The sequence below is a fragment of the Dryobates pubescens genome, chromosome 2, assembly GCF_014839835.1.
Source record: "Dryobates pubescens isolate bDryPub1 chromosome 2, bDryPub1.pri, whole genome shotgun sequence".
NCBI classification, from domain to species: Eukaryota; Metazoa; Chordata; class Aves; order Piciformes; family Picidae; genus Dryobates; species Dryobates pubescens.
In genome coordinates, this window is record NC_071613.1 from 19,330,684 (window position 1) to 19,355,624 (window position 24,941).

The 24,941-nt window shown below is 40.4% G+C and overlaps 1 protein-coding gene across 1 annotated transcript in view; it reads left to right on the forward strand.

The window, feature by feature from the left end:
* The window catches only part of RFTN2 (raftlin family member 2), a 30,108-nt gene extending 5,288 nt beyond the window's left edge, over positions 1 to 24,820 (forward strand). The window contains exons 2-9 of the mRNA XM_009910580.2: positions 3,645 to 3,828; positions 5,209 to 5,320; positions 7,253 to 7,562; positions 9,685 to 9,885; positions 15,137 to 15,258; positions 15,901 to 16,004; positions 20,473 to 20,551; positions 24,273 to 24,820. Coding sequence (XP_009908882.2) covers positions 3,645 to 3,828; positions 5,209 to 5,320; positions 7,253 to 7,562; positions 9,685 to 9,885; positions 15,137 to 15,258; positions 15,901 to 16,004; positions 20,473 to 20,551; positions 24,273 to 24,542 — 1,382 coding nt within the window. The 3' untranslated portion in view covers positions 24,543 to 24,820. The remainder of the gene's footprint in view (positions 1 to 3,644; positions 3,829 to 5,208; positions 5,321 to 7,252; positions 7,563 to 9,684; positions 9,886 to 15,136; positions 15,259 to 15,900; positions 16,005 to 20,472; positions 20,552 to 24,272) is intronic.
* The last annotated feature ends 121 nt before the right edge of the window (positions 24,821 to 24,941 follow it).

The window sequence follows — 24,941 nt, forward strand, 5'->3', positions numbered from 1 at the left end:
ATGGGTTCTCCTGTTCCTTTCAGTGTATGCCCCTGTGGGAACAGGTCATCTATACTTCAGATCAGGTGAATGAAACTGTAGTCTAAATTGATAGGCTGGAGTCCCTACAGGTCTTAACTAGATGTTGTACCTTGACCCCTCCCATAGTGCTCCACAAAATACTCCTATCCCTATTGCAAAAATCAGCTTTGAGTTCCATGGAGGTTTTTCTACCTCAGGAGAACCCCAAGCAAAAAAAAATAGACAGCCAGTCTCTTATTTTGGTGGGATTGAACAGTACAAAGGAAAGGGAGCAGTGGACTCTGAAGGTTAACTTGAAATGGCTGGCAAGGATTGTGAATTCTACACTTTCCGTCATGAGACATGTCTCAGTTACAAAAGTATCTGTGATTCTTTGAGGTCAGTTTAACCACAAAGTAGGGATAAATACTCCTACTCAAGTAGAATTGTTCATGCCTTTTCCATAACCCTCTTAGTAGGGAAAGGGAGAAGTACTGATGCAGCCTTCTAAGATGACTGTGAAGTTCTGTGCTGTGAAGTTCTTGTCACTCTGAATAACAGCCTGAATACTTACAAAGGAGCTGTTTTGTCATTGTCTTCCGTATCATGCATGCTATCTCTGCAGCTAGTAAGGCATCTGTAGTTCTCTTCTTTGTAGAAGTATTTTGATGACCTACTGTGAAGGAAATTTCTTAACGAAAAGTGACATTGTCAAAATCAATGACATGATGACCATGTTGCATGTGTTCCTGCTTTGGCTTGTGTGCTGCAGGGTAGTTATTTCTCTGATATATATGTAACATGAGTGGATGGGGTGGGGGTGTCACTAAGGGGACAGTATCATCCCTCTATGAAAGGAAGGGCAGTGATGCACTGTCTGCTTAAAATGTGAGGCAGGGTAGCACAAGAAAGTGTCACAGCCCAGTCCCCATGGCTGCAAACAACAGAGTTAACAGGTTGAATTTGCTAGTTATCAGCAGTAAACCACCTATACATGTTAGTGATACTTTTTGGTAGTGCCCATTTCCCATGGTACACGTGATTCTGAGTTTTTTGGATGGCTTACTTGAGTTGTTAAGGCTCTTGCAGTGGCACGCAAAGTAGGCTTCCATTCCTTTTTCCCTTTGGCAGAGCTCAGTATTTAAAGGTATTTGAATGTTGTAAAACATTTGTTTCTGGTCTGGGTTTACTCTCAGTTTTTTTTGCTGGTTTGCTTTTAAAAGGCCTCCATAATATATGTGTGCATCTATATACGCACACATATAGATAACACCAAGATATATTTTATATCTATAACACATCATGGTGTTATTCCCATTTTAGAGTGGTAAAGCAGTATAGAGATCAATGTCTTACACAGCACATCATTCATGAACCTTCAGAATTCTAATTTATAGAATCATAGAATGATTTGGGCTTGAAGTGACCTCTAAAGGTCATGTAGTCCAACCCTCCTGCACTCAGCAAAGACATCCTCCACTAGATCAGGTTGCTCAGGACATTGTTGATCCTGATGTTAAATACCTCCAGGAATGGGGCCTCAACTACCTCCCTGGGCAATCTGTTCCAGTGTTCCACTGCCCTTATGGTAAAGAACTTCATCCTAACTTTCCTCCTCCTCTCCAATTTCAACCCACTGCCTCTTATCCTATCACCACAGGCCTTTGGAAACAGTTCCTCTGCACTGTTGGTGTAGGGCCCCTTTCAGGTACTGAAAGGCTGCTATTAGGTCCCCCTGGAGCCTTTTCTTCTCCAGGATGAACAACTCCAGCTCTCTGTCTGTCCTTGTAACAGAGGTGCTCCAGCTGCCTGATTATTTTCGTGGCCTTCCTCTGGACCTGTTCCATCCTTCCAGTGTTGAGGGCTCCAGAGCTGGATGCAGTACTGCAGGTGAGGTCTCACAAGAGCAGGGCAGAGTGTCAGAATCATCTTTCTCTATCTACTGGCCACACTTGTTTTAATGCAGCCCAGGATGCCATTGGCTCTCTGACCTGCAAGCGCACACATTTGGCTCATATCCAGCTTCTCGTCCACCAGCACCCCCAGGTCCTTTTCTGTGGGGCTTCTCTGAATTTTATCATCCCCCAGCCTGGATTGATATCTAGGGTTGCCTTGGCCTAAGTGCAGGACTTTGCACTTTGCCTTACTGAACCTCATGAGATTCTTCCTCCAGCCTGTGGAGGTCCTGCTGGATAGCACCTGTCCTGTGTTTCAGACTTGTGAAACACACCACTCAGCTTGGTGTGATCTGCAAATTTGGTGCCTCAGTCTCAATTCAGTTTATTAGAAAATTCATTCATACAGTTTGATTGTTCAAACCATTAGGATAGGTAGACTCTGTAACTTGCTGTGACTTTGAAGTCTTTAAATTCCTTTCTGCTGCCCACCTATAATACAGAGCAAGTAGATAATGGAATGTAAGAACACAAAATTAACTCTTAATACCTTTACAAGATAGTGAGTGGGATCTGTTAGTGCTTTTATTAGATGTTTTTTCCACTTTTATTTTTCAATAACATGAATCAGGGGAGAGTTGTGTTGTGTTCAGTTCATTGCAGAGTTTGGAAGGGAGTATTTCAAGTGGTGTGTTAAAATGTTTGCATCTCAAAACCAGTGTTGTCAGGTTATTTAATGCCAATTGTGGCATGCTTTAATACAGCTGAACACTGGTCTTGAGGCACTGCACATCTCCTGAGAGAGGGACCCATCAGAACAGAAGTATGTAACTTGCAGTAAGGGTCATGATAGAGACCATCAAATTCCCATCCAGGCTGTCTTAAGAGTTCATACCTGCAAAATGGCAAATTTATGCTGACATAATGACTCTTCAGTCACTGCGTGGGTATTGATACCCTGCTTCTGAGAGCATCTGCAGTTCCATTTGGAATTGAGAGGAACAGGCAGTACTCTGCCTGTGGCAGACTGTGTCATCTGGTGAGTGTGGAAATTTGCCCTTCTGGTGTGAGAGCTGTCCAAAAAAAAAAAAAAGGCTTCTCAGGAAGTTTTCCCTGTATCACTGTGGTTTCTCCCAGTAGCTGTGTCGTACCCAGCTGTTGCTTACTGATTGGTAATGCTTGCATGTACTCACAGGGATTCTTCTTAGGACCTGGTGACACTGTGTAGCTTACTTAACTAATCTGTGCTTAGATTTACTGGAAAAAAAGAGTTGGGACTATGTTAAAATTCCATCCCACAAACCACCGGTGACTTCTAAGGGCTCAAAAATAAATCCTGAAGAAAAATCAACCAGTTTTTCTGGGCTGCCATTCATTGTGTGGGAATTTACCTCACAGCTGGGGTCGAAGGATACTATTTCAGTATGTGTAAGGCTTTGGCAAGACAAAACAGTTTCTGTAAGTTCAGACCTGTGGTGTGTGTAGATGTCGACGCCACTCTTAAATTAGCTTGGCGAAGCTAGATCTAATAGAAAGTGTTGCCAGAGATTAAAAATAGGTCATATTAACTTGTAAAAACATGTGCTTCAGCGAGCTGAATACTGTTGAATCAGCAGAGAATCTGTTGTAGCTCTTCAGTAAATGCCTTGGGACAGAGCTTGTGGTTTAGATAGGAGAGGAACTTGCCCCCCCCAAAAATATATAGACATCCACTGTATGATGTGCTGCTTTTCTGCTTTCAATGCTTAGCTTCCTCAAATCCAGAAGTGATCAAGATCAGTTCTGTGTTGGAGATAGCATCCAAGGTAGAAGAATACTACAGCAAAGGCTATGTTGTGGGAGCTGTTCATCCCATCATGCTGCCCATCGGCCGCAGAAGGAACTTCCCCGTGAGTCACATGTATCGAGTGGTGCTTTCACGGCTGAAATCCAGGTAATGCCAAAACGATTGGAATACCTTGAGCTACTACTGGTAAGGGGATTGCTCAACATGCATAATTGATTCTCAGCTTGAAATGAGCCCCTCAGAATCAAATAACCTTGCATAGAAAGGTGAGCAAGTTAGTCATGTATTTAATTAATGGTAAGTACACAATAGTCTAATATTTATTCTGCCTTAGTAAATGTACAAACAAAATCCATTGTTGCTTATCCTTAGCAATGGTTAATTTACCCCTGAAATACAATTTTATAGTAAAGTATCATCTGCTGTAGAACTCACAGCAAATACAAAAACTAAACAAAACACTCTGACATTCATAAATTGTTTTGAATTATCCCATGTCTGTTTTTTCTTCATTTCCAAAACTTTCATGTTTTGGCTCTTCCCATAAGAGCTTCATCCAGGGAAAACTACCTGTAGTGTGAAGTAATTGGTCAGAGATAATTTGTTTTTCCATCTTAAGAAGGAAATAATCATTCTGTGACTGGAGGGCATACAAAAGCTTGGTTTTGATACTGAAGGAGAGAGAAGGTTTCTGTCCTTGTTCTAGCTCTTGTATATTAATTCCCAATTTCCTGTGCAGGTGCTATATGTACCTGTTGGTTTTCCTGTAGACAAATACTTTCTGCCACTACTGAGTAATGTTTTATACCTGTATAGGTCACTGATGTATCATTCTAATGTGAAAGACTGTGTTAAAAAAGATCCCATGATATTGTTGATATACTCCAAATTATCTTGTTTTGACTAATAATCTAATTGGCTTTAGATAAAGCATGATGAATACTGTATTTCAGCTTTTTAAATGGAAGTTACAGCTTGGGGGATTCTCAAGTCCGAGTGGTTTGAAGATTACATAACCCCAAGTGATTCTGTGTGTTGTACTTCCAGCATTTGCCTACATATTTCATACAGTAGCAGCAGCTCTGACTTTGTTAATGTGCTGCTGGTTTTGTTACTGTCTCAGAGCACCATTTCTATTAAGGGTGTGTCTTCAGCACAACTGTACCTGATTTGTGTTTGCTACGTATGAAGCTTAGAGTTGTGTGTTTTGCAGTTTCAGACTTGTGGGTTTGTTTGAGCTGTTTCTCATTAAGCTCAGTTCCCAGCAGATGTCTATTAGTAGTCTTCAGATGAAACTCTTACTCAACATTAGTATTCTTACTCTGCCATTGTAACGCACAGTACCTGCCTTTTCGTGAAAGAAATTGAGCAAATCACCAAAACCTGCTGAGTTCTCTGTGAAAGTATGAAGAAGCATTGCCAGAATTTCGTTCATAACCATTCCAAAAGAAAAGAATTCTATGTGCAAGCATTTGCCCAAGTTAGCAGCAAGCTCCTGACAAAGACTGCTTTCTTCCTGTGTTCTAGCCAGAAGCATGCAGCACCCAGAGGACAAAGGCACCCCAGGCTGGTGATCGAGGAATGTCCTTTAGTGTGTGAAACACTGACAAATGAGCTAGTGAAAGAACTGGTAGAAAAGGTAATGGGGAGGGGGTTTTCAAACCTCTGTTCAGATTTTTATTTCTACCATATTTGTAAATTTAATAGTTGGGTTTTATTTTTGTGAGTTGGAGTTTAAGTTTATTTCATAGAATTTACAAAGATTGTTTGTTTTCTTGATGCCAAAAGAGTTTTCTTCACTATTGGCATTTCCTAATCTAGAAGTTGGTACTAAGCCCTGTAAAGCTTTAAGAGACTGGTTGTTTACACCACCGAAAGCAGGATCAGGCCCCAACTCCCACCCAGTCTTTATAAAATTCTTGTAAGATAGTTTCCTCTGAAATTAATAGCAAAAAAAAATAAATCTGAAGTTTTATGTTGTCTGGGTTAAGTAAGATACTGCTAGTGACCTTGAACACATTCAATTTCTATGCAAGCCTTTTTCCATTCTTTAACAGAGATGCAACATACATAGTGACTACATTAAATATTTATTTTACACAGCTGTTGAAAATCCTGTGGAGCTAAAGAAAGCTAAGCTTCCACTGGAATGCCAGCTCTAGTTTACTACTTTTTGTATGTGACTTCCTCTGCAAAGCTGAAGTCTTGCCCAAATAGGAAGCCGTTGTTATTACAAGAGGCATAGTGGTATCTTCTCTGTTAATTTCCAAGAAGTGGAAGAAAAAGTGGGTTGGAGATCTTTAAGATTATCACAAAGTTGTTTCAAATGGCCTATTGTGGAATGCTCAGGTATTTCAGCTTTAAAATGGGATTCCAGTACACATCTGTACTATATGCCTATCTCCACATGGTTTGTGTAGCATACCAGGTAAACATGCAAAGACAAAAATATGCTTGAGATGAATAGTGATTCAGGCTTGCAAGCAAATCTAGTACAGAAGCAATATGTGAAAATAATTAGGTTTTACATTGTTCTAGTGTTAAAGACTAAGCTAGCAATGCAGTAGAAACACATCCTGAAACACATCTGAAACAGTTAAGACTTTGTGGTGTTTCAGGGAGAAGATTGTCATATCTGCATGTTGCTTGTCACACTGAAGATCATTTTGGTTGTCTCAGAAGAAGCAGCTCTCTCTAATCAGTAATTGGACTGTCCATACATAATGGTGGTGGATGCAGCAACTCTTTCTACCATGGTGCTAAGAGGATTGCAGCACCATCAGCTGTTCAGGGGTTACTCACTCCAATTTAGTTGTTCATGTGATTTAACTGGGTAGGGATCCTTCCCTCTCTGAATTTAGTACTTCCCTGGCAAGTTCTTCTTTCTAAGCTGGAGTTCCTGTATTTTGTGGGAAGGCTCCATTGCATAGAGGAGTTTGTAGCACAGGATGGCAGTGGGATCACTCTCCTACTCCTTATCCCAGTGAAAACCAGTTCTCCTTCCAAGAACAGACACATCCCACAGGTTGTGTTTTGAGATGTCAGTGCAGGGAATACCCACCAATGGCTGAAAGCAGAGTTAAAGAGGTTATAATGAGCTTACATCTTCCTCCTTTCTCTGCTCCTGCACTATCCTCAGGAAGAGTGATGCTGAGTAGCCTTTAAGGGAACCAGGGGATAATGAATCATGACACATGACAAATAGATACTTCTGTACAATGAGCAGTCAGTGATTTTAACATAAGTATTAGATGTTTAGAGAAGCAATACTAATCACACCAATATACTGTTTTCACAGCAGCTAACTACTTGAGATTTGTTCTAAAGGAAGGACTTTACCAGCATTGGCCACCTTTCTTGGCCTGAGTCCAGAAACATGCTGGAAGACTTCCATTTGCTTTGAAACATGGGCAGTATCCCAAGACAAGCCACCCTTTTGGCTCAGAGGTTTGTCTGTGTCCTTGAGAATCAGCAGTTAACTAGGTCATGAATATGGAAGTTTTTAGAAGAAGGTTTCTTGGTGTTCTCAAGTCACCTTGCATCTAAATTTCTGTTTGTAATTTCATTACAGGTTAACACAGCTGCTAAAAGAGGGAAGAAGTTTGTGGGATTTGTAACACAGCATTTTCCACAACCTAAAGCCTGCAATGGGACAGGCACAGATGGAACTGCAGAGCTGGAATTGACGCTGGGCAGAAAGAATAGGGAACACAGAAAAAATTCTGAAGAAAACTATAAAAACTGGAATGAAGGGACATTGAGTGGCCACTCATCTGAGAGTGGGATAGAGGAAGAAATGCAAGGAGAAAGCAGCCTGTTACAGGATGCAGATTTCCAGTTTGGAAGAGAATTCAACCCTGTTAAACCACGAAAAGGAGATGGTAATAAATGCTGCTTGTTTATTGCAGACAGAAGGTGCTTTAGTGAGCTGGTGTTTTAAAATGGTGTTGGAAAGAATAACAGCATGTTTTGCTGTATCAGATATTGGGTCCTTAAATGCATATATACTTCTAAAAAATACTTTCTGCTCTGCATGAGCTGTAATAATATATTGGATGCTTCAATTTTATGTATAATATTCTACCTGTACTGTGAGAATTGCAATTTGTCTCTTAAAGAGGAAGGAGAAGCCCCACATTCAACCCCCAGAAGCTGTGCACGGTGTCATTCTGATTTTAAATGTGGTACAAACAAATAGGCTTTTTTGTTTGCTGTGTGTAACAAACATGGCAGTAAAAATCTTTTTAGAAGGATGCAAGTGCTTTAAAACCTTTTCCTAAATGCTTCAGGTTTTTGGTTACTCTTAAATCATAACATGTCCCTGAAAATCTGTAGCATTTATGATTTCCTTTTTGCCTGTCTCAAAACCTGGGAACAAAGAGCCAGAGCTAGAATTTTTTTGTATGTGCTTCTTTCAAATTAACATAATGTATGGCAAGCTAATCCGTTCCTAATGGATTCTTTCTGGTTAACATGCCTTCAAGAAGCATCCTGAAAGAGATCACTTGGATTAATGCATTGACCATGAAAGCAAAGAGGATAATTGTTACAAAATGAACTTAAACTAGACAGAAGTAAGCATTTAAAAGGTTGTATAGGAAGGAAAAGTGTCAGTGAAAAGTGTTGGTGCTGTGTTAGAAAATGTAGTGGTCCAAGAATCTGAGACACTTGCCATAGGCTCTGTGTGAGGTTGCCTGAAACTGACTTCTGATGCTGAAGCACTAAGGCCTCCGGGTTTGCTAAGAAGAAAAAATGAAAAGCAATAAGTAATCTAAAGCATGAGAACTAAATCAGGATAGTCTTGTGGGGAAAGCAGGCAGCTTGAAACTTTAACTCAGATGGCATTTTGATGTAAGAAATTTCTCCCTTATGGGCAAGGGAAGCTCTGAAAAGCAACCTCTTCACTTCCCTGAAGAGTTAAGCACCCTCTCCAGTTTGTGTGCTGGCAGAGTAATGACTCTAAGCACTGAGATAACATCCCTCTTATTTTTAACACTGGAATTAAAGCAGTCCTGGCATCTCTGTTAAAGTTTCCTTACAGCCTGACATAATGACTTTGCTCTGTGTATCAGAAGAGAAACCTTGAAAGTAAAAAGTGATTTTGTTTGTGTCAGGAGCATTATCAATGCAGTCTGGTATGAGCAGGTGGATTAGCAACCAGTACATCTTCCACATGCAGTCTAGTCAGGAAACTCTTTACAAGGCTTCAGCAAGAATGTATTAGGCTTCTTTAAACACATTTACCCTAGCATCACCTGTGGAGGTGAGAAAATTAAACTGTAGAAAGAGGAGAGTACTCTCTTGGTGATGGTTTCCAGATGTTGTCCTAAATTCACCTTGTTCCAGGCACTTGCATTGGATGTGGTAACCTCAAAACAGGGGAGGGTTCTCCCACAGATTCATTTGGACTACTTACAGTCCAAACCCTGCATAGAAATCTTCTCCTGTTTCTGCAGCCTAAAGACACTAGCTTCTTAACTGGGGTCATCTAAACTGCATTCCTTTGTTTTGGCAATATGAATACTTCTGCTTTTTTGGAGTTTGTTTTGTGTTGATTTAGGCTGCTCAGCTGTTAAAGTATTGGGCAATCTGAGAGCATTTTTGGGCAGCTGATCTGTTATTTCTCCGCAGCAGTGAGATATGTTTATTTGTAGAAGACATTTATACAAGCAGGACTTAACTTGTCACCAGAGATTTCCTCAATTGATGAGGGTTTGTCAAATTGAATTGCTAATAAATGCCTGTTTATGAGTTTGTAAAACATAAAAAATATGCCTAGCTATAAAATAACATCTAAAGACACACAGATATTTTTTTGGTATGATTAACTCGTATTCATCAGTTTTATTGTGTGAGAACCCCCAGTAAACAGCTAATGGTACTGACACTTAAGTAATCCTCATAAAATAATGGGTTAAAAAAAAGTGTACTATGAGTAGAAATAATAGAACTATTTTTGAGCAGTGTTTTTCAGAGGTTCATTCTTCTTCTTTCTTTCCTTAGATAAGCTATATACAGTCTTCAATGTTTTTGATGATGATTCTACCTGCTGGACCTACCATGAAGGTGCTCTCTCTATGAAAGTAACAAGGAAAGGGCCAGTCATTAGTACACTAGAAGCAGACTGGCTAGAGTTAACCACATTTTATTATAAGCAAGGATTGTCCTTAATTGATTCTGTTGTACACTGGGAAACTTGTAAAGGTGAGTACTGTCCCAGAATATCATCCAGCTTTTACTCATGCACACTACAAAATTTGCTTTGCTTCTTGGTGTGAGGGTGATATGTAAACACGTTTAGTCATTGTAAACTTATAGAATTTGATACCTAACAGGAGAAAAACCTGGGGTTTGGGGCAGTTCTAACTCTGAATAATTGGCATTTCAGCTTTGTTTTAATCAAATCAAAGATTTCCAAGGCAGGAAGTTAGTGTAGCATTATAGTAAATCTTTTTGCTAGTTTGCTTGGTTTGGTTTGTTGTTTGTTTTGGTTTCTGGTGGTGGTAGTGGCAGTTTGTTGTTTGTGGTTGTTTCGGGTTTTGTTGGTTTTTGTTTGGGGGGTTTATTGCTTTGGTGTTTAAGGAAAATGCAATGGGGAAAGAAATCATTAGATACGTGTTTCCCTGATGCTCATGCTATGCTGTTCACTGTAGGTAACTGTGCTGCAGTCTCAAATATTTCCAGTGAGGCAGGAGAGCATAGAACCAGAATGGCTTGGGTTAGAAGGGATCTCCAAAAGTTATTTAGTCCAACCTGCAGTCAGCAGGGACATCCTCCACTAGTTCAGGTTGCTCAGAGCCTTGTTGAGCCTGATGTTGAATACCTTTAAGGATGGGGCCTTAACTGCCTCCCTGGGCAAGCTGTTGCAGTATTCCATGACCTTCATGGTTCAGAACTTGTTCCTATCATCCAATGTAAATCTGTTCCTCTCTAATTTTAAACCATTGCCCCCCATCCTATCACTGCAGACCTCTGTAAACAGTCCCTCTGCAGCCTTCTTGTAGGGCCCCTTCAGGTACTGGAAGGCTGCCATTAGGTCTCCCTGGAGCTTTCTCTTCTGCAGGCTGAACAACCCCAGCTCCTTCAGCCTGTTTTATGGACCTCCTCTGGACCCACTCAATCAGGTCCATGTCTTAGCTGTGTTGAGAGCTCCAGAGCTGGATGTAGTACTGCAGGTGAGGTTTCATGAGAGCAGAGTAGTGTTAGAATCACCTCTCTTGACTTGCTGGCTGCACTTCCTTTGCAGACCAGGATGTCATTGGCCTTCTGGGCTGCAAGTGCATGTTGCTGGCTCATGTCTGGCTTCTCATCCACCAGAACCCCCAAGTCTTTTTCTTCAGGGCTGTTTCCTATCACCTTATCCCCCAGCCTGTATTGATAACAAGGTGCAACACCTTTGGCTGTGTGTGCAGACTGTGCCATTAAACCCAAGTCAAGTTTACTGTGCTTCCTGCATTCTCCAGCTTCTTTGGGCTTAAAAATTCTTTCCAAAATACCAAATTGCATTAAAACTCAAGTTTTGGTCCTAAAGTTTCAGGATGTTTCTGCTGGTTCTTCTGGTCAGACAGGGAGGTATGTAGAGAGCAGGGAAACCTGGGTTTGTCCTTGCCTTCAACTGTAGGCAGATCCTCTAGCACATTGGCAGAAAAGAGGTCTGGTCCCTCCTGCTTCCTGCGTTCTTCTGCAGGAATCTGCCAGCTTGGTTAACAGTCAGATTGTTACAGAGAGAGATCATCAGGCTGCAGGGTTTTCCTCTTTTTTCTGGAAATTATAGTTAAACCTCAGTTTTTATACTGGAGAGCTCCTACTGGCTTTTACAGAGTTCCTAGTCATCATCTTCTCATAAAGAGACACAAGCTGTGTGTCAACAGTGCTGCCGCTGCTGGCTCGGGCCCTTAACAGTACACCTTGCTGAGCCTCAAATCCTGCTCTCTGATAGAGCTGGGGACGGTGTGGCCATGCTGATAACAGCAGCAGCTCTATTGGCCAAAGAGCTCTGAAACTCCTGTTGGCAAAATACATAATTAAGAGATTCATTTCCATTTGAACTGAATTTGCCTGAAAGACAGAAATTAAACTGTTGTGAAACCCAGTATGTAGCTACTGTTGTGCAATTACTTGAAAATAACATGAAGAAAATGGTAGTACCCTGATGTTAGGGGAGCAGACCAAAAGAGTCTGGCATAGTTCCTCATTTCAGAATTAGTGACAAATGTTGTTTGATGGCAAACTTAGGATTTATGCTTCACTAATGTGACACTTTGGATTATATCCTGCCTGTGCTAATTTCTGAGTTGTTGTTGTTCCTCTGGAACTCCTTTGGGCGGTTCAGTGTAAGCAAAGAAAACACAGGGCTGCACTGAAGAAAAGTTTTCATATGTTTCAGAGACCTTAAATAATTTTTGCAATATCCAGGCTGATTATGCAGTAAGGTAAGTCTACTTCATAATGTGTTAAAGTAGTTTTCACAAGGCATTTCACATCTGCTTCTTACATGGATTATGGAAGGAGGGTAGAATTACTGGGCTCTTGAGTACTTTTAAAAATATTTATTATGTCTTATTTAATGCTTTTTTTTTTTCTTTCCTAATAATCTGATTTAAAATGATAGGCATTCAGTGTCCCCTTTGCAAAGCTTGGATTAGTCAAGGGCTTAAATTAAAACCAAGTTTAAAACAAAATCCCTGTAAGTTTAATGTAAATTCTTCAAAAATCAAACCCTGAAAATGAACTCTTTGGATTTTGTTGTTTTCAGTAGTTTAATTTTTACTGTGAATTGGTGTATTTCTGTAGCTCTCCAATAAAGTATATTTAGTGATTATCAGAGGAATACATCAACATGACTGCATTAACCTCAGATTGAATTTGGCAGCCAGTCCCCCTCAGACTGCAGATTCTATGTTGCATAAACAGCCTTAGTGGCACAGTTTGTATTGCTCATCTTTTTTCCCTTAAATTATAATTCCTGTCTATTGAAGTCACTGGAAGAACAAAGTGGGCTTTTTCCTTTGGGGAAGGAGAGGTGAGAAATCAGACTTCTAGTTTTCAGTAAATATTTTTTAGAGCTGGAAAATAAGTCTCAGGAGATAAGTTACAATTGACTGAGGGGTGTTTCTGGCAGCTGTTGAAATTAATATTTGCAGCTGTTGTCCAACAACAGCCTTACAGTCTTGGCATTCCTCTGTAGCTGGCTGCTGCTCTCCCTGTGAATAACTATCCCATATTTAATACTCAGATTGTGCTTTATTTAGGGATTTCATGCTGCCCCTTTGCAGCAGTTGGTGCTTTTGCTTCAACCCTACATCAGCTGGTTTCAGTTAGACCCACGAGTGGAATGCTGATGAATTAAACTGGATATATTCAAAGGCACGACTCACTGTGTGGATGGAATTCTGCAGCTGATTGAGTGTCTGTAACCATAGGAAGATGTTAATTTAGATACAGGGATCTTAAGCTAAAATGGTTGGTCTTGAGGTAGATGTTGAAGAGGTTTATAACCAGATAAAAGTTTGGTATATGAGAGGAGGAAGCCTAAAATGCTGTTTTGGGGAGAAAGATTTGCACTCATCTTTAGAATTACATCTAATAGTTATTTTCACCTCACTCTTGTTTGCTTTCAGAGTGTTGAGGTGTCTTTAGCACCAGTTGTCTTTTATGTAGCTTTAGTGAAATGAGCAAGTTTTAACTATTGTTTTAGTAAAACAGCCAGCTAACAACAAGCAACAAAGGCAGGCAGCTGCAGAAATCCTGCTCTGTAGACTCCAAACCAGAGTCAGCAGAAGTTTGTTGCTACCAGGATCAAAATGCAATACCTGCTTTAAGGTAGGAGGAAATGTGAACATAAAAAAGAATAAAAATCAAGTCATTGTCAGTTCTTACTTGTCAAGTTCTGTTCTGCTGCCAAAAGAGGATAGAGACATAATAGTGATCTGGGGAAGTTCTGTGTTAACAGCCATTTGGATCCTGTTTGGGTGGAGGTGTGTCCAAAATGGTTTTAAATTTATTCTATCATGTTTGAAAAATGATAGTAAAGGGAATATTCTGACATTGCATGGGGCTGCACATTTTAAGTATCTGCAAGAATGCTGAAGGAAGATTGAAGTCCATGAATTCATAAGATGATTTATGAATTAATAGGAACTGTGCAGATATTCTTCTGTTTATGCTTCAAGCTGTGTATGCAGTTCCCTGTACATTCTATTTGTGCATAATCTAAAGATAAAATGATACATCTAATATTTACACGTGTGGAAGAGAGATGTGCATGCAAGTATCTAAATAATTGTAACCCAGACTATATCAATCTTCTCCATTCTATATAGGAATAAATAGTTGGCGGTCTATAGTCCATTAACAATTATGCACTGAAAAGGTGGAATTCCTGCTCTGCCTAGCACCACCTCTGTGCCCATCTGGTCAGGTTTTAAAACCAGACCTGCTGTAGAATGGTTTGAGTTGGAAAGAACTTTAAATATCATCTAGTTCCAACACTCTACCATAGGCAGGGACATCTTCCACCAGATCAGGGTGCTCAAAGCTTCATGCAGCCTGGTCTTAAACTCATCCCTGGAAGAGGCATCCGCTTCGTTGGGCAACCAGTTCCAGTGTCTCACCACCCTCGTAGTATAGAACTTCTTTCTAATGTCTAATTGTCACATGTGGGTTTTGGTGTGGTTTTGCTTTACATTTTTTTGCCTCCCCTGAAAATGTGGCAAAACATATATCCCTGTGCAGTGTTAGGGAAGATTTCAATTTGAAATTCTGAAGATTATGTAATTTTGCTGTCCAGACTGAGTTTAGGACAGTCAGTTCCCAAGTCACATTCTCCCAAGAGGCTTCCCAATGGCTCTTAGGAGAAGCAGAATCAGTATTTGATGCACAGCTTTAGTTTGGGCCAACCAGATACTGTCTAGGCTTCAATAAGTGAGTCAGGGAGCTGGGCTCTGAAACTTCCTTCCCATCAGGAATCTTCCTACAATTACTTCTGTTGCAGGCCCTTCCTGTGGCTGTGTTGGTATTTAGGTAGCAGTAGCTTAGGCTTTGCACTTCACGTTTCTCTGTGCTCTACCCAGCCACACCAGAAGCCACACTTACTGTCTGCAGTACAGTGCAGGAGTGGAATGAAGAAAGTTTGTGCCTAGCTGCTCTCAGGGGGTTGTTGAATACAGGAGGTTTGGAATCTGATTCAGCAGTGGCTAATGCTTTTGGGGAGATGAAATGGTTCAATGTGTAAATAAAAAGGGGTCCCAAGTAAGTTGACTTGTGTGCTTCATCAAGTTGTAATTAGACTCAAATAACCACAAATACGAGTTGTTTGCTGTCTCAGTTCATTTTATTTTGGTGATGCTGTAAAACTTTACTGAATCACTGGAGGATTGTTGATGGAGAACAAACAAGCCTATGTGTGCATCTTGGTAAGATACCAACCTTTCAATTTGTATTTTTATGTCCACAGGGGACTACTTGCCCAAATCTTTAGAAGGATTATTTATCTATGAAGAAGAAGGTGCTGGGGTTCCAGGCTCTAACAGGAGAGGAAATGATGCAATAGTTGTTGAACAATGGACAGTCATTGAGGTAAATTGGTAATCATTTACCAACACTGTTTCTTACTTACATTTTCCTTTGGTTTTCCCCTCAGGATGCTTGTATCAGCACTTGATAAACATTCAGGATTATTTCTTGAAGTCACTTACATAATCTAAAGGCTTGAGTTCTAAAAATTAAATCAGACTTCTGTGGTCTTTGCCAGTGTGCAGAAAAGAAATATGCCACAAGAATTCTGGCCTGGCACTTACAAATGTCCATAGCAACAAATACCACCATAGAAAATGTGGGGGGTTTAAATGGATGTTTCAGACCAATTTACACCTCATTTCAGCAAGCACAGTTCTGATGGCAATGTGCTGAAGTGTTTGTAAATAAGGGGAAGGAAGTACAAGTAAATGTAGAAATAGAACACAAAAAATTGACAGTGAATTGACTGTAGTTCTCAGATATATATTCCTAGTCAAATTTTACTGCTACATATGAAAGACTTCATTTTCCCAGCAAATTTACATGTAATGGTGTAGCAATAAATCTATTTAATGTTTTTAAATATCTTATGAGCTTATAGGGATGAATTAATGATATCTGAAAGTAATTGTTGTTGGAAGGAATAAATGAAATAAAACCTGTACGGAGTCTCTTTACTACTTTTTATAATTATTAATGTAGGGATGTGAAATTAAAACAGATTATGGACCTCTGTTGCACACGCTGGCTGAGTTTGGATGGCTCCTGACCTGTGTCCTGCCTACGCCAATCGTACGACATGACAGGTACCCAAAGAGTGGATTACAGCATTTTGGGGGTATCAGTTTCAGAATGATCAAGGAATTCCTTAAATATAAAAGGAAGAAAAATGCTGCTGATCTTAACTGCATAAAAAAACTTGAGCTGTCTTAAGTAGCATTAAACCTCTTTTTTGCCACACTGTTTTAGGACTGCCCCCTTCAAGTTTCGAACTGGACTAATAATGCCAATAAATTTAATATAGATTGTTTACATCTAAACAGTAAAGATTGTATTTAGGAGGCCATTTATCACACTCAGTACCCAGCAACAGTGTTACTCATATGCTTCAAGTTCAAACAAGTGTTGAAATGTTTCACTGATTTAGGACCTTGGTGAATGATTTAGGCTATGTAAGAAGTCATGTCATGCCAAGAGAGTCAGGCAGTATTTATTGCAAAGCAGAGAGAAGAACCTGCTAATCCAATAGGTTAATAGGCTGTTTCCCCTCTTCTTTAATGTAAACATTAAGTTTCATCTTGGGTATACTACCAAACTACTGGATTTCAACTCTTACTGTAATATTTGGGTAACTGAAGTGGCTCTGTACGCGTAAGAGTTAAATAGCAGACCTGGATCCCTTAGGGTGTTCCAGATTTTCTGAGTCTTTTAACCAAGTATAAGCTCCCCAGTTCAAGAGGGACAGGGATCTACTTGAGAGAGTACAACAGAGGGCTATAAGGATGATTAAGGGACTGCCTTATGAGGAAAGGCTGAGAGACCTGGGGCTTTTTAGTCTGGAGAAGAGAGAGTGTTGGTAAATCTGAGGGCTGGGTGTCAGGAAGGGACAGCCTCTTCTCTCTTGAGCCCTGTGATAGGACAAGGGGCAATAGATATAAACTACTACTGTAAGTACCCTGCTTTCTTTACTATCAAGCTAAAAAATGGTAAAGGAAACACTGGATTGGGCATACACCTCTGCAGCCCCGCTCCTCTTTAATTTTCTTTCCATTAGACTAAGATTACATTTGATTTAAAAACAAACAAATGTACTGAAGCATGGTTTAGAGTTCCTTAAGGACAATGGAAAGAGTGGGTGGCTTGAGTCATCTTTGGATCCAGACCTCACTGTGTTAAATCATGACAGGGGGAAGAAGATAAAAAATCAAACCCTTTGGGAGAACTACTGCAAGAAAGTGCAACTTTGTTCAAGTCACTGGAAATAAATCAACTCACCCGTGTGAGGAGGAGGTTTTTCTGGTCAGGAAATAGGGGGTTGGGGTGTGTTTGGCTCTGGTAGGTGGTTTTGGGGCTTTTTTGTGTTAGTTGGGGGTTTTAATAGTTTATTTTAACCAGCTGTTAAACAGTAAGGCATGTTCTGGGTTTTTTAGGGATCTCTGTTTTCTTCCCAAGTCTATGAAATTCTGAACTTCTAAATCTCCTCCTCCCAGAGAAAAGCAGTTTACAGAATAGGAAAGGAAAAGGCTATCCTTTAGTTAATTTTTTCAAATAAGACTTTTTCATCTAAGGTAATGAGCTTTGACCATGGTGACTTGCAAGGGGACATGACCCACTGAGCCTGGTTTTCATAAGCACCTGGAATTTTTGGCCAAAGCTTACAGCTTGAGACTCAGCCTTTCAGGATCTAGATCCATCTCTTGAAAGATATAAATGGGCAATGGGAGTGAGATTTTAGTAGTTGTGGATCACAGGATGAGCAAGAAGGTTTAACTTCAAGCCTCTTATATCCCACAAGCAGTGTAACTGTGCCCATCTCTGTAGGGTTTGAACAGCAGGGTCAAGAATGTCCTGAGCATCTGCTGGGCAGCCACTCTGAGATTATCAGTCTGTCTTTGCATGAATTGTTTGATGTTTGTTCTAGTTATGGCTTGAGATACTTCTGGAAGAAGTCTGTAAATCATGCTTGGTGTGCCTGTAGTGTCTAAAACAGCTATTCATTTGTCTTTAAAAAGCTGCTAAACAAGAGTTCCTAATTAGGAATTAAGAATTCTTAAGAGTCAGAAAACCATGATTCTGTCTTGAAAGGTTAAGTAGTGACAGAGAAATACTATTTTTAGGCCTTGATGGTGGTAGTTAAAGAAGAGACTGAATTCTTGGATGATTACTCTGTGTCTGATATGGAAGATGCCATGACTGTGGTGGTGGATTATCCCAGGAATGCAAGTTAAATGTCTCAATAAAAAGAATGCTTCATGCTGCTGAACAGCTGGTCTTTTCCCAGACCTGAGACTTTGACCTCAAAATCCAGCCTGAATATGAACTGGCTTCAGAAGCACTGAAGAAAATTTTTAAAAGCAGCATTTTGGGATGATCTGGAAAAGTGATTTTTCATATTTCTATGAATAAAAGAATGTGTACCAAGTATATAAAGAAATTTTGTTTCCATCTGGTTAGGATTTGAAATAGCCTAGCCTGGAAAACACCAGGCTCTCATGCTTGTTGCTGTGTGGGTTTGTCATTTGAAGGTTTGTTTTTCTTACTGATGTTCCTCCCCATAAGATGTCTTTGCCATGTAACAGCTGAGTGTTGTGGATCATGGCTCTGTTTCAGGCAGGAGCAGCAATCTGTAGGCCTATTTAATCCTACAATGGCTGAATCGTACTGGATCCACGAAACACTTCCTTGATGTCCTGGTTTGAGTTAGAACAGCACAGCCCTAACGCATGACACTTAAACATTGTCTTTGCTGTTCCAAGTAGAGCAAGGGTAGTGGTCATAATCCTGAGACATGCAGGGTTTCTGTTTAGTACAATGCTGTTTGGGACTTTTGGGGTTTTTTTTGATCAGCACACTAGAAAAACCCACGGCAGTTCCCCTCTTCTGTCAGTGTTTCTCTTTTTTTTCAAAAAAAAAAAAAATGCCTATGATGCAATGTTAATGTTTGTTGTATCCATCCTTACCCTTGGGTATTTGAATTTTGTTTGCAGTCCATAAAGAACTTTTTTGACCAAAAACCACAGACCCCTAATAATCAGTGACATCCTGCATTGCATCCACCTCTTGCTGACTAGATAGATGTCTTCAGGACAAGAATTTGACAGTAATTATGCCAAGTGGAGAAGCTATATAGCATGGATGCAATTAATAGATAGTCCTTTTAGGAGTTAAATTTAGTAGCAGAAGATACTTTGCTGGTAACTTAATGCTTGTGCAGTTACTCATATGATGTTATTATGAGTGTGTAGAGTTTCATACATGTTTGTGGTCTGAAATAAAAAAAGCTTTAGGAAGAATTCAAAGTTTTTCATGCAACAGCTCCTCTCAACCAGGAGATATGGTATAGTCATCAGCCTGGGATAATGAATATAACTGCACGTCTAGATTGCAATTCCAAAGGAGTTGGAATTGCAGAACTTCGGAAAATCAGAACTGTGGCAGTGCTACTTAGTTCCTGGCTTGGTGATTTTTTGGGGGGGGACTTCCTACAATACAGACAAATTATTGCCCACACAGCACAAGCAGACAAAAAAATTGCTGGTGTTTTAACAGAAGAGTTTCTGTTGCTCTGCATCCCTCTTGAAAGAAGAGACAGGGGAAAAGGCTTCAGCAGCCTTACTTTGCAGTGACCTTTATTTCACTGCAGTCCCTGAAGATGAGCAAGGCACATACACTGCTAACCCACTGACTTTGAGTAGTTGGTCATGATCTATTAATAACCCCAATCTACCTTTTCAAAATGCCCTAGGAGGCAAAGAGGGAAGATGGAGCTGAGGGAAGATGTGGAGTGGCTTGTTCTAAGCACTTCTCATTTAAATCCTGTGGACATCCCACTGTCACTGAGTTCTTTGTGAATGAAGCTCATAGCCCCTTTCTCGTGTACAGCATTTTAATCAGGTCAGACTTAGAAAACTGTTAATTTACTTATTGTCTACTCACCATCTTGTCCTTTCTCTGTCCTGGTAGAACTTGTATAAGCTGTAGCTTAATGTAGGGCTGTTTCCTTTCTCCAAAGGAATGCACACTGTTACAAATAAGCCAGAGGCTCTTACCCTATGCCAGGGACTGTGCTCAGCCTTCTTGCTTAGAAGAGGGGCTTCCTAGCTGATATCATCAAAACAGACCTAACTGAGGCAGGGAGAGACACCTAGCCAAATAGGAAAATGTTGTGGGATTGCTCATTTTCTTCTTGTGACCTAAGATTGTAACACATTTTCTTTTCATGAGTACAAATAGTGAGGTAGAGACTGTCAGAGCAGGAAGCCTTAGTTTGTTCCCTGATAATCTGGCTTCAAACTGGGAGTAGCTGGATTTAGCTATTAGGAAGAAATTTTACCCCTGAGGGTGATGAGGCATTGCAACAGGTTACCCAGAAGAGTTGTGGAGGCTCCACATCTGGAAGTGTTGAAAGCCAGTTTGGATGGGGTAGGTGGTGTCCCTGCCCCTGGCAGGTAGGTTGTAACTGAATGATCTTCAAGATCCCTTCCAACCCAAATGGTTCTTCTAGGTACACACCACTTTTGCTGCCTTTAAAGTATTCTTTTTGTTTTGTTTTAGCGAAGGAAATCTGGCCACAAAGCAAGTAATTTTTCTTCAGAGACCTGTTATGTGGAATTCTGCTGTCCAGACACCAGAGGTGAGTACCATGTCTGTGGTATCACTGTGAACAAATTAGTGCCTCGTGTAATGGTTTGGTACAGAAACAAACTAGACTTCAAAACTAATGGGAGCGAAAAAAATGGCAGAGGAGGTTTCACTTGGAACTTGAAGTTTGTGGATGGCTTTTACAGTTGAATCTGTATGTTTTTTTTCCTTTTAATTTAATCCATAGAGGAAAGCATAAGCATGCTAAAAAGCTAGGCTGTGCTAAATGACTCTTGGCTCAGGTGGGTGAGATTGGCTGTGCTCCAAGTATTTCTTTAGAAGTCTTCAAGAACTATTCATTGTTGTGAATCAAATGCTGGATCTTTTGCATACCCAAACATTTGATTTTGATCTCACTGTATTGTAAGGAAATAATACCTAATCTGTTCTTTCTTCATCTGTATAAATGGTTCTAGGACTTGAACCTTCTTGTAGTCATATTGGATCTCACTGTCTCTTTCACTTTCTATGTCGTGTGTTACTCTCAAGTGTATTTTCTTCTGCCTAGTGTTTCTAAAATATAGTCTTCCTTTGCTCTCCAGGCTTTTGTTTATCTCAAGTCTAACTTCCTTCTTACTGTGTCCACTGATAGTTACTACTTCTGTGTGCACAGTTAAAGTCCTGTTTTAATTTTTGATTCTACAACTATCTCAGTTCCCAGCTAGTTCTTGTACAGTAATTTATTTCCTCACAAAACTTGAGTTCATGCTGTCTTCTCTTCAGTGTGTTTCTTCTCCTTTGCTGATGTCTTTTCTCCTCTTCCATTCAGACCCTCTTCTGAATTCTGCCACTTCCTCAGGGTTCTTTTTCCCTTTAATTTATTAAGTAAGTCATAGTTTTCCTCATGCTTCCCTACCTATTTTAATTATTCTTTTTCCTGCTCTGTACAATAAGGACATGGAAGACCTTTTCCTTGTCAAAACATTATCTTTAACTATAAGCACCTCTTAATACTGCCCAGGCATAAGTTAGAATGGTTAAGACTTGATAAAAACTAGTTCTGCAACAACATCACGAGGATCTGATGAATTCTTTAGACTTGGTTTGAATTCAAAATAGGAAGCATTATACTCACAATTCAAGTTCTCTGTTGTGAGATGATCAACAGCTTTGGTTTACACAAATGGTGTGGTTTGCAGTTCTTTTTGTGGTAGTGGGAAACCTTTGACTTAAGCATTAAGGAAACAAGAAACAGCTGATTTTGTAGCCATTTGCATCAGGATTTACTCTGTTTAAGATCTGCACAAACTTAGTACCAGAGAATGTTTTCCTTCTCCACCAGGAAATGTCAGTATGCTGAGATCATTGTAGCATGGGATGAATAGGTAGTTCTGAGACATCTGGCACCGTAACATTTCCTTCTGTCTCTGTAATTATGTTGGTCCCATAAATTCTTAGTTTTTTGGTTTTTCCTTCATTCGGTTTCTATTGAAATACCTGGGTTGGCAAATAGCGTAATACCTTCAGTACAGTTTAAACCCATACATTTGTTAGTAACACTTATCATACTAGTTTTGCACTAATTAGCTAGATTCCATAGATTTGTAGCCTCATAAAATGGGTTGGGTTGGAAGGCATCTCAAAGATCACCTAGTTCCAACCCCCCTGCCATGGCCCTGGGACACCTTCCACTAGACCAGCTTGCTCAAGGCCTTAACCAGCCTGGCCTTGAACATCTCCAGGGACAGGGCATCCATCACTTCCCTGAGCAACCTGTTCCAGTGTCTCGCCACCCTTACTGTGAAGGATTTCAGGTGCGCAGCAAGCTGCTGAAATTCAAAGGCAGTAACTTTTGTTCTAGAAATGTTCCTAGATTATTTGGAATGTCCCCTGGACATTGGTGATGCAGCTGTGCAATTTTATCAAACCCTTGCAAACATTTCAGTGAAAACATTTTAAATCCTGTGATTTTGTGCTCTCTAGCCAGACATCTTCATTTTCATTTGTGCTGCATATCTTTTCATTGATGCTCAAATGACATAAAAGATGTTGTTCATTTCTGCAACTTGAGGCATTTTTGAAGCACAGAAATACTTCAGATATCAAAAAATGGTTTAAATTAAAAAAAAAAAAAAAATCAAATTGCTGCACAGATTATACTTCTTTAGGCATGGCCTGGTCTCTTACTCTCACAGGGTCTCTTTTCTGAGGAGGGTGTATTTTATGTCCTCACAGCTCATTTCTTTGCAGTCTTTTATGTTAATGGGGGATACCATGTATGACCTGGCTTATGATTTATGTGATGGTTCAGAGGCCTCTTGGGTTGGAAAGGCTGTGCTCTCTCACCGGGCTCTTTGTTTACCACATACCATTTGTGCGGTTTAGCAAAAGAGAGTTCAGAGGAGGAGATCCTAGGCTGAACCACACAGTGCTTGAGGATTTTCTGGTTTGTTCTTTTCTCTGTTTTTTCTTCATTTCCCTTCAGCAGATTTTTTTTTCTTTGTTCTCTTAGCATAGCATCCAGGCAAAGTTGATTTCCTCCTTCTCCCCAGGCAGCACTATTTCCCTTTTCTCTCATGTCCCAGTATCTCCTGTAACAACTTCATTGAGTACATTTCCTTTAACCACAAGGGCCATTGTTCATACTGTTTCAAAAGACTTCCAGAAGGAAAAAAGCAATGTATAGAAAGGAGGTACAGAACTTGCCAGAGCATGGCAAAAACAGTTGTGGGGTGGTTTTGGTTTTCAAGTGCTTGCATTCGTGCACATCTCCCTGCAAGAGTGTGTCCTTACCCACCCCAAGATGCGGCTCTGTGCAGAGGCTGGACGACTCCTGGTTACCTGTCCTCTTGTAGGCAGGGCTGTGTCTCCCTGACAGAGCATTTCCTGGTTTAGCAATGCTTGTGCTGAGAGCAAGGCTCCAGGCAGACAGCCAGGATGTTTCTGCCTTCCTGACTATGCTCCTCTTGTGATTCAGGATACTGATTTGGTCTGTGGAGGTGCTGCACCATCACATCTGCTAGCTCCTGATGCTGAAACAAAATAAACTGCAGAGGACCCTTAGCATAGTCTGAGAGATCTGTTGTTTGCTTAAATCAGTCTGCTTACTTATCTTGACATGGGCATCCATCAAGCTTCAACAAGAAGCATGTCAGGAGGTGCCAGTACTAATGTCAGACTGCACTTAGACTGAGTTCTTCCTGTGCAGGCTCTGTAGTCCCCCCTCAAACTGTTGACCAGGACAGCTGGTGACTTCAGTCTGCATAGATCCACCGCATGGATGGAGTGCAATTCTGAGCAAACTTGCTATTACCTGAGGTGGCCTCTGAAGGTCCTTGTGGGCAGAACTGAGAAGCTGGGCAAGTGCAGTAGTCCAGCTGTGAGGTGGATTAGTGGGAAATCTTCAAAGAGCTGCTTTCAGCATGAGTTAAGACTTGCAAATCATTCCAGATTTGCCAAGTACTATGTAAGAAACAAGCATTATTAAAGTCCTTTTACTTAGCATTCATTCTTGCTGTTTTGAATCTCAGCTACATCTTGTATCTTCTTTGTCTTAAAATTTGTTGAGAACAAAAATGCATCTGGTAAAAGTTTTTGTCCAGAGGAGTTCCTCATCTAAACCAGGGCATTAAGTGCTGCCTTATGTTAGAGTAGCAGCTCACCTTAAATCCAGGCATGGATCATTGCAAAGTGTTTGGCCTTTTTTTTTTTTTTTTAAACTCCCCTGCTTTGTTTCCCTGAAGCTAACACTTAAACATCATCTTGTATTTTAGAGGAAATCCTTAAGACAAGTTATTGGGGAGGAAAAAGGCAAAGTGTCCAGCAGAAGCGTTGGATTAGACACAGCTACTTCTCGCCCTGTAGAAACTGGACAACCCTCTGATGAGTTTCACCTCTCTCCATCTAAACAATGCTGGATCAAGGAGGGATCCTCCCACTATGGAGGCTTTGCAGGCTTCAGTAGCAGTGATGCTGTGTTAAGGGAACTGGATGATGGACAGTTTGACCAGGAAGATGGAGTGACTCAGGTCACATGTATGTGATGAAGTAAGTAGCTGCATCAAATGGACATGTACAGAGTTCATACAGATGTTTAAGAACACACCCATCCTGCTTTCAGTGCCTCAGTGTAATCCTTTGAGCTCTCCCAGGCTCATTCTATGTTTGTATGTCTCTTTGTGGTGTTAATCCTACTGTAGTAATAACACTACTGCAAAATAATCTGGTTTTCTATGTCTCTTGAATAGAGTAACTATGTGACTGGGTGCTCTGCTGACTTGTTCATGCTGTTGACAAGCAAGGAAGCAAATGCTGCAAAATAGTGACTGAATTGTGGGGGGGAGAGAGAAAGGAGTGAGAATGTTTAGTGTTTTCCACAAGCTGGAGGAGTGTTTTGGGTTTTGTTTGGTTGGGTTTTTTTAAAGGGTGTTGTAAATATTGGT